The sequence below is a fragment of the Elaeis guineensis genome, chromosome 15, assembly GCF_000442705.2.
Source record: "Elaeis guineensis isolate ETL-2024a chromosome 15, EG11, whole genome shotgun sequence".
Lineage (NCBI taxonomy): Eukaryota > Viridiplantae > Streptophyta > Magnoliopsida > Arecales > Arecaceae > Elaeis > Elaeis guineensis.
In genome coordinates this window covers 61,065,643-61,076,152 of record NC_026007.2, presented here as the reverse complement: position 1 = coordinate 61,076,152, position 10,510 = coordinate 61,065,643, and the positions used below count along the sequence as shown (strand labels likewise).

Below are 10,510 nucleotides of genomic sequence, written 5' to 3'. Positions count from 1 at the left end.
TCAGATATTTTGATACGAATCGGATATTTGTCTATCCATATCAACATCTATTTATTTTTAACGGATATAGATATGGATATGAATATTACTTAGATACTCAAATTTTTATCTATATCTTAATAGATTTAGATTTTTGTCCATATCTTAATAGATTTAGATATGAAAATGGATTCGAACGAATATTATCCGGTTCACTTTCAATCCTAATGAAAAAATAGGATCATTTACATGGTGACGGAGACGAGCAAATGAATGTTGTGGACCCAAGAAATGAAAACAATATACTTCGATTTAAATGGTGGCACCCAAAAATGGGATAATGATATAAGATGACTTACGCCATGGGGTTTTTGTCTGGGTTTTTGTTTGTGTGTTAAGATAAAAAACTTGCAAAACTCCATATTAAGGTATTCTATAACAAGATCTTGTGCGATACCTTTCATACCATTCAATTTTAGTATTAGATATGATAGACCACCTAAGGCCTAGCACATGATATGGTGGACCAAGAAGGTACGTAATCTTGCCCCAACTGTGCGGTAATAGTTGCGACCGATAGCAATGATGGCAATGCATTCCATCTCATAGTGCATCACAGTTAGGGATGTGAATGGATCAGGTTTGGTCATATCCACACCCAAACTCATCAGATGTAGTCATATCATCAGCACTCAAAACCCTAACATAAACATTGGACCCAAATCCAAGTCTGAATCCAATTAAAACTTTACATCCATACCTAATATTAAAACTAAAACAGGTCATGTATCAAGTTAGGTTTGGATATTAATTACAGGAATATTTGGTTGGAGGAGTTAGACTTTGAAACAAGAATAGGAATGAGGGATTTGGTTGGGAGAAATCTTATTTCCATTCCAGTTCCAAAGGAAGACGGAAATATCCCAATCTTCCAAAATTTAACTTCTATTCTCTTATTATATTCAAAATCTATTTTGATCTCAATTCTGATTCCGATTATGAGCCAAACGCATTGGGTGATACAGCCATCTTGATTCCTCCTTTAATTCATTTCGATTTTGATTCTGATTGCGAATCAAATGCATCCTAATTATTCAGCAAATTATTTTACTATATTTCTAGAGTAGCTTTACAAATATTTCATATGCACATATTATTGTCTCATGGATCTAGAAAACACTAAAAATATTAATCATATAAAAAATATTAGAATTTTACCTAAAAGAAAATGTCTATTTGCTTATTGCATTTGTCACTTAAATATCCACGGCACCTAAAAAGAACAAGAAAAAGAAAAAATCATATAAAAATCAACTAATGTATTGGTAACAACTACCAACCTTAGCCACACATGCCATACATTAAAATTTGATGGAATGAGATGAATTACAATTTGAATACTATCTAGTTAACTTTTATGCATCTACATATGATATATCTATATACATACATACATACATACATACATACATACATACACATATATGTGTGCGCGCATATATACATTTGGACCAAGGAAACTCTGGATCTAGTTTTGGAATCCTAACCTAATCAAAAAAGTTAATGGGTTTATTTTTCATATCCAAACCTTATAGTTTGAGTTGATTTTGGGTCGAGTTAACTGGTTACCGGCCCCATTCCATGAACACCCCAAACCCAACTCTAGATGGCAACCGTGTGGTAACTAATGAGGTGTGGACCACTGTTTTGATGGTCTTATAGTCTTGAAGAATGCTGTTATTTCAATTGAAAACTCCCATTTTCCAATAGCAACTGTTTTGATGGTTCCATGATTCGCATCAATGTAAGAAGTGTCTTATAAAGTTTGATTGAATTATCAATGCAAATGAGTTATCGCTGTTCAAATTATATCATTTTGCATATCTCAAGTGTCTCTAAGTTTGTGGATTATTGTATGCTTAAATACTGCTCATGGAATATGTCTAACATATATATGATGGATTAACCTGATCATGACTGCTCATTGCATAATGAGATGTGTGAGATGAACACGTGTGGTCATTTTTGCAACATCTCATTTTATATCCAGTTGTCTCACATGCACTTTCTCATTGAATAAATTGATAGAGAAGCTGAGATGACTCAAAAATATAGGAAAAAGAAATTAGATACATGCAGATATAATTTCTCGATGCGTCTAATGGTCAACTATTTATATATAATATTATATAAATCCATACAAGAGCATGTATTTAGTCTCATATTAATTATTCATTAAATAAATTTTGGATATTTAGAAGAAGAAACTCAAATAACATCTTTTGATTAGTCATTTTGGGTAAGATTCTAAATTGTAACAAATGATATTAGAACGGACTCGGTTCATGACCTATATAGATTAGGAGAAATTGTAGCATAAAAATACTTGAACTGGCTATTAGTTGATTGTGATATTTGTAATTAAATTTGAATAAATTTGGATTTTTAATCTAATGAAAACATCAGGGTTTAAATTGATCGTGGTGTTTGTCGCTGGACTTGAATGGATGGGGAAGTATATGACGGCCCAGGAAAGCATGTATTCGATCCCAATGGTTATTTGCTAGATAGGCTTTGAATGCTTATATAGAATCAAGAAACTCAAATAATATCTTCTGGCTAGTGACATATGTTATATTCTATATAAGTGAATTATGAGCTGACCTACCAAAAACTACAATTAGGTATCCATTTTTTTTGTTTCTAATTTTCTTTCAGAAAAAATGATAGTGGTGCCAAATGCATGCTCGTTTGGTTTCATGAAGTGAGCTGGGATGAAATGGTTTCTACTCTCACGATTTCTGGATATTTATTTTTAAACTGGATGAACTCACTTGGGCTCTCGGGGTCGAAAAAGAGACAGCCGACATTCCATGGAAGCTGCTTTTTTTTTTTTCTGTCCGATTTTTATGTCGGCAAAGCACGTTTTGGAATCTAATCAGCCAGTGATGCTTCCCATGGAAGAGGAATCCTTCCTTGCCTTCGAACGAAAGGGATTGGGGGAAGAATATTTCAACGCACGTGGGAGGAGAATCTAAAAAGCCAGGGAATGTAGTGAGGCGTCGACGTCATGACAGAGATGGGAATCCAACGGTGGTTCCTCCATCCATGATACGATGAGCCATTTAAGATATGGTGTACCCTCGCTGAGGTGGAAAATTGTGTACCGTCCAAGTTTAGATCTCATATAGAGTAGAGGTCCGTGGAAAGGCCGAGGGCGAGTCGGTCGAGCCATGCGTTTCTGTGGGCCCCAAGAGGAAGATGGTGGGCCAAAAGCGGACAATAGGTCCGGCCCGCACTTGGTCCAACCCAGAATTAAAAACCATGGGTTAGGAATGAGGCCCAAAATTAAACCCAAAAGTATGTCTCTCTAAAATTAAATATAAACCAGTTGGGTCCTAACAAACAACAAAAACATCAAAAATCTGAGTTTAGCCTAATAGATTTAGATCAAACTTGAAAGGAGACATCACTAGATTCAGATACATCAACATATGGGTCAAGTATGGATCTAAATTTGAGACATGAAGCCAATTTGTTTCAGATGAGAGTAAACCTCAACACTAATCTAGCCTGACCTGCTTCCAAGCCCTAGATGGACCCAAGTAATGTGTCAGTAGCACAGTTCAAATCTTGGACTTCCTTCAAAGGCAAGTCTTTAGAATAGGGGGGTGCTAATTAATCCAGCTAATAGATGTTTCAGCATGCCTAATTTAAAATATTTTTTGGGGGAAAAATGTTGAGCTTATAACTAATCAAGCACTCTCTCTCTCTCTCTCTCTCATGTTCATGTATCAACAAAGCACCTAGGCAGCAAGGGAGGATGTGTCACACTTGCATTTCATGTATTATATATGGCTCCACATATTCTATTATATGGTGATGCAAACTGCCCAGACTAGACCAAGGGAATCAAAATTATGAGCTAGCCCAGTGGCCGTAATCGAAACAATATACAATTCAGCCTTGCCCTTTTGCATCCCAACATTTACTGGGTTACCAGGTGACAACATTTAGGGGGCTTTGTCTCCAAAACCTCCAGTGAAATCCATTAGAATTGAAAATTATGAATCACTTGCAAAATAGGCTATGTTAAATGCACTATCTCTTAGATAAGTGAAGAGTTACATTGATGAGATATGAGCGTAACTCCGCTGCATAAGTGCATGTGAGGACTGGGATGCACATATGCCCATCCGTATAAGATTTTCTAAGAGAATTTCTTTTTGTTTTTTTTAATTTTTAATAAATACAGGAAGGCAAAAGCATTTCTCATCATTCTATACCTGTTTATGTAAAATGAGAATAGGAGATGTGGCCCCGGACATCCCACAAAGACAAGCTCGGAAAAGAGGTGCCCACCAACTGAGCTAACAATAATTAGCCTTTTCTTGTTATATGTCAACCTAAGAAATAAGCATTGTTGAGGGCTCTTCTGATAGTTTGTAATGCAATGCTTAAATTTGGTTCTACAATATTGCAGACTGGTTTTAGTCTATACGTTAATGTGATTAAAAGAAACGTTCATGGCTCTGAATCTCATCATTGTGATGATAGCAGTGACATAACTTTCATATTTTTCAGTTATTGATGTGACATTCAATCTTTATGCTTACTCCGATGAGAGTTTCTTTGATGATATATGCCATATGATCTCAACATTTTCTCAAATAAGAAGCCAATTCTTGGTTTTCTTTATGGTAGTATATTGTATTTCTAATTTTGCTTTTGAAGAATTATGAAACTAATCTTTTATCTTTTATTTCTTTCCTCTCTTTCTTCTTATTGCTAGCTAGCGTTTTTTTCTTCCAACGAGTGAGCAGGCATGTTAAAAATTCTTGCAGTCTCGACATCTTCTTCTAGTACTATATAGTCCACAAGATATTATTTTTGTTTGTGATAACATACTATACTTTTGAACGGTAAATATACATGGTGAAATCTCAGAAGGATGAACATATCCACATAAGGCAGTATATAAAATTTCTCAACTCATTTGAAATGGTTGCTATAAATTGTCACCATCCTTCACCAAACGCTTTCCATGTCATTGTCTCTCTTCTTCAAGCACGCATGAGAAGGTTTAGTTCTGTAGCTCAACCGTACGACTCCCGCAGTATACACGCGGATGCTATTTCCAACTGAAGAGAGCTTTATAGCTTTCCAGTTCATGCCTGAAATTTGCTGACAATATGAGTTCTTGGGCATTCTTAGGACCCTAACAATGCAATCCTCTTCTAGTGGGATTGCATGGAGATGGGAAGGGAGGTCAATGATGAATTCTCCATAATCATCTGTCATTCCATACACCCAATAAGCTTTCCTCCTTCGACCTTCGGTTTTGCATGCGACGGCAACCTTAGCATCTTCAAACCATTGACGACTTCATGTTAGTATATTGCTTGGTTCAAACCAAATAAATTATAGCAAGCAACTCACCAACCATCCTACTGGTACTTGCCAAAGATGAATAAATATGCTTTAGTTTGAGATGTAAGAATGAAGTAAGAGAGAGGGAGAGAGATGAATAAATATGCACCATAGAAAGGTCTTTGCTTTAAATTGAACCATGTCATCACATGTTAAATATTTCCTTCATTTTACTTTTTTGTAAAGTAATTTGTTGCAATTTGTTTCTCATGCATTCAAAACTTCAAACCTGATAGGAGATCATGAGACTAGTAATAGAAGAAATCAGCTCCATTTTAAGCCCTACGTGCTCGCTAGTGTCCCTGTGTTTTAGCTCAATGCCATGTACCATCAAGTCCATTTTCTACTTCAAGCCCAAGCCTGCGCTTTAGCACAATGCCGTGCACCACCATGACTCAACTCCACAAGCTTGCCTGTTACTAAGAGCCATTAATATTGGCATGCTTCACTAATTCAAGAGTCATGCTCAGAAACTTTACAATTGGCTTTTATATCATTTATACTTTTTTTTTAACTACCGAGTGTCTATATTTTTATTTTTGGATTCCTGGTACTTTGACCTACGGTGATTTGGTACTTGTATACCCTATGGGGGTGTTTGGTATAGGATGATCAATTTAAGATCAAGAACGATGCGGATAGAGAAAATTAGATTATCATATTTGATTGCACCATTATGATCTTACGTGGTAGTGATCCTAAATTACTATCTAACTTAATAATGGGATAGCCGTTCTTCACATTGAGAATCTAAGATCACCTCTAGATGGTGGTCTTGCTTGAAATTTGAGGTTAAAAATATCCCCCAGTTTAGCTGAAAAATGCTGTACCAATATACCATTAATATCTTATATCAATATTATATATCTAATATTATATTGATATTATATATTATATTTATGATATATATTATATTATATTATTAGTTTTATTATTATCATATTATTATTCAATAATAATTTGAAATTAGAGTAGAAATATCTTATTGTACTTTGCATTTATATAATAAAATTATTTAATATATTACTTCTATTTTTCTTATTTTTTAACCAAAATAAATATTAATATTAATGAATAATATATTGTAAGTATAAATAAAAATATTAAATCTATGATAAAAATTAATATATTTTTATTGAATTAATAATTTATGGGACTAATAAATACATTTTATGGAATATTTTGATTATTAATATATTAATATATTAATGAGTATATTATTATTTTGTTATAATATATTTTATATGATTAATATATATATTTTTATGAAATATATTAGGGATGGTTTTGGAATTATATGGTCAATATTCTTAGATTCTCTTGGAATATCAAATAGATTATTCATAGATATTTGAGAATCTTTAATTATTGGATCATAGCCTACTAAAAATAATGATCTTAAATTATCGAGGATTAGATCATCTTAGGATTTGGATCGCCACTGATCTTAGATCACTGTGGTGATCTCATTTTGGTCATCAAATGCCACCTATGAGTTATCTAGAAAAATTTAGATTATTGTATGTGTTAAAATCACTGCATGAAATGAGATAAGTCCCTTGTTCAATTTTCCTCCAAGTGTACTAAAGAGCAAGAAAGTGATCCATTCTCAAACCAATAGGAACCTACCAAATAAAGCTGCTTCTCTAACCCGCTTTCTAAGTTATCCAAACTGCTCGCTTATCATCATCCTGGTAACTTGAACTTTTGGGTTTGGACTTAATGTTTGATCCAAATATTCAACCTATTTCTTGTCTGTTTTTTGGGAATTTGTTGGACTTTCCTGGTCAAAATTAGGCTATCCAATTAAAACAACTCATATCATGAAGACAAACCGATGTAAGAAGCAATGACCAACACTTAACTTTTAAGGCTACAAGTCATTTAGGATTACAGTTTACATATGCTACACTGTATCCATGTCTAAAGATAGGTTATTTGCCGTATAGTTCAAGAGGAAAGACATCACACACCTGAGAAACAGGAATTAGTTGCAACCTCCTTACCTAAATCTCAGGTTTCAGATTACGTCTAAAATATGAACTCATACAAAGAGACCATTATCTTCACTTAATAGGAGAACAAAATAGTTTTTTAACTTATGAGCCTCCATATTAACTTCTCTCTATGGTTGTTAAATCTACTATTGTGAAAAATCTTCGGTTAAAAGGGTGATCTCATTAATTATGATAGAATCCACCACCTAAACTGAAAATATCTCTAACATCTGTCCAAGCTTTCTTTTTCCCCAATTTTGTTTTAAGAAAGAACATGCCTCCAGGCTTACTGAGGAAGAGTATAAGTTGGCATGTCATAGGTTATTCCTACATTGATGTAACTCGTGTTCCTTCAATTCTACTCGGTAACCCATTGATACAGGCCACCTACCCATTGAGCATACCTAATTGGCAAGTATGATAAGTCTGACATTATTATCAAGGATTAGAAAACGTAATTTACATAAACAGATGAAATATATATATATATTTTAACAATTAAAACATACAAGACCAATTCATGATCAAACTCATAATCTAATGAATCACACCATCGACATAAAGACAAAGCCTCAACACCAGACTTACGAGACTGGTTTTTCCCTTGGAGGCCATACCACCATTTTGACCCACGCATCAATCGTAGAGCTTTAGTCTCTTTATATATATTAGAATACCAGTTCTTGCGTCTGACTCCATCTTTTCCATCCATCACTCATGTGAGAAACACCAACTGCTTCCAAAAAAACCCTATAGGCCTCCACAGATATGCCATATCATCAATATTCATGACTCTTAGTTTGTTACATCAAAAAGAAAAAAAAAAAATTATGGCTCTTTGTTTGTAGTTATCCTTTTTCTTTACCAAAGAGAGAGGAATATATAATGCACTTTAATGCATCAGCCAACTGATGTGAAAAACAAAAGACTGTCCTTCATCCTGACTTCACCTGGGATTTTGTCCATCCCAGTGTTTTTCTTTCTTTCTTTTTTTTTTTTTTTTCTAAAACAAAAATGAAGCATCAAAATTATTCATCTTTCTCCCACACGCGTCGCACATGCGAAGCACTGTTTGATTAAGGTTTTGGGTAAGATCACTTATATTTTCCATTATGATTTGTATGTATAGAACTACACAAAAAAGATATTTGGATGACAAATGATTGTCCGGTGCAAATTGAATTGCTCCACGACCATTGCACTGCCCCATTTTTTTTGAGTAGTAGAAGAAGAAGAAGAAGAAAACTAATGCATAGTTTATCTAAAAAACCGAAAGTTATTAGATTGTTTATTTGCTACTGTTATTCAAAACTAAAGCTGATGTGAGAATTTGGATATAACATGTTAAATTCAAAACAAACATGTTATAGACTGACCAGAGACGTGGGAGGAGAGGAGGTGAGACCCGGCTTGCAAACAGGCGTCGCAGAGAATGGCTCCGGTGACCAGCACGGAGGAGAGCCTCTCCTCCCCATAGCCAGCCAGGCGCACGAGCTCTGCACGTGAGAGCTCCATGGGCGTCTCCCTGGCCGCCGCGAAACCCAGGAGGAGGAGGAGCGCGGCCACCAAGGTGCAGGCGCCTCGGAACTCGTGCACCGTTGGCATTATCCTTAATAATTTGAGAACAACTAGTAATAACAATAATAATAGACTCTCTTATCTTTTTTCTCTAGTTTCTTGGTTGGCTGGCTCGAAATGTGATGCGGGGAGATAGCTTTTAAAGGCTGACACCCATGCCGAGTGATGTGCGGATGGATGTGAGCTTCCCAAATGCCCTGACTTTGTCTGGAAACTACTATAATGGCATTGACACTGTACCGCCTTTTGATGGTGGCATGCTAATGGGCCTCCCCCTGAGGTGAAATAATTAAAACAACCCTTCTTGGTCAAGCAAATGGAGGGTATATGGAGTTGTATAGGTCAAGTAAATGGAGGTTATGTGGTATGAAGAGTACGTAAGCATGATGTATAATTTGGCTTGCACACCTCTCCCTCAGTTAAGGAAATTGGTTTGGCTATATTGGTCAATGAGAATACAAGTTTTTGCTGATGTTAATAATACTGATGCACATATATGATCTTATGATTTCTTCTTATTGAGTCCTTTTGTGTATAGATCTTAAAGTGGCCAGAGAATGTTTCGCTTCAATTTATCTAGCTTTGGCACCTATTTTTAATTGATAATTGACCTGAAAATAGCTTGGCCTAATACAAAATGAAATTTCTTATATTATACTTGGAAAATATTTGAATATGAATTGGATATAGATTGATTTTCTAAACTCAAACCAATGCATTATAAACTATTATATATATATTACTAATAAGTTGATGTATCAATCATCTTTATTTTGTTGTAATATATATATTATTGATAATGTCCTGTTTGATCATTATTATTTATAATATAATTAAGTGATATGTAACTTATTTGGTTTTATATTGTTTGTTTTTAGATTATTCATGACCTATTTTGACATGTAAACTTAAAGTGCCAATAAAATAAATCTTAAATCTGACCTAAATAAAAATGGATTAGACTTGGATTATTTCTTTTTAACAGATTTAAAAAATGAATTGGATTTACCATGTGCCAACCAGTGAACCAACTTGACTTACTTGTTGCACCTTTGCATTGGGCTTTAACAATAGAATATTAATTAAACATATCTTACACCACTAAAATTCAAGAGGAAACACAAAATTAACGGATGAAAGCTAATAAGTATTTTTGCCTCCAGATGTGTATCAGGTGGATGATGTTTATGATCTTAAGTGAAATCTTCTAAGGGCTGCTGTCATTTGACATTTCTATCAGTTTTCACGATGTGTATCATGAGGGAATAAAAAATGATCTAGCTTATTTTGTGCTGAATTATGGGGGGTTTTTGTTCACCTTTGGCCATTCTATAATTTAAATCCGATTTCTACATAGTTGTGGAGGTCTTGCACCCTACAAGGAAGATGTACATGATAAGGACGAAGAGTTCAGTGCTCCCTCTAGGCCATGCAAGAGTACACAATATACCCTTTTTTTTTTTTTCAGATTGAAGGAGTACATCATACACCATTTTTTTTTGATAAAGTACACCATATACCATTGA

At 34.5% G+C, this 10,510-nt stretch overlaps 1 protein-coding gene across 1 annotated transcript; it reads right to left on the bottom strand.

The window, feature by feature from the left end:
- Nucleotides 1-4,822: 4,822 nt before the first annotated feature.
- LOC105058125 (uncharacterized) lies at nt 4,823-9,107 on the bottom strand. The gene is made up of 2 exons (XM_010940922.4): nt 8,783-9,107; nt 4,823-5,345 (listed from the first exon to the last, which is right to left on the bottom strand). The coding sequence occupies exons 1-2, from the start codon at nt 9,009-9,011 to the stop codon at nt 5,008-5,010; spliced, it is 567 nt and encodes a 188-aa protein (XP_010939224.1). The 5' UTR covers nt 9,012-9,107; the 3' UTR covers nt 4,823-5,007.
- Nucleotides 9,108-10,510: the final 1,403 nt, after the last annotated feature.

Excerpts from the sequence above, each read along its gene's own strand:
- LOC105058125 (XM_010940922.4), bottom strand. The coding sequence starts at position 9,011 with ATGCCAACGGTGCACGAGTTCCGAGGCGCCTGCACCTTGGTGGCCGCG. Across the intron at positions 5,346-8,782 it reads CCTCTCCTCCCACGTCTCTG|ATGCTAAGGTTGCCGTCGCA; the intron begins GTCAGTCTATAA and ends AATGGTTTGAAG.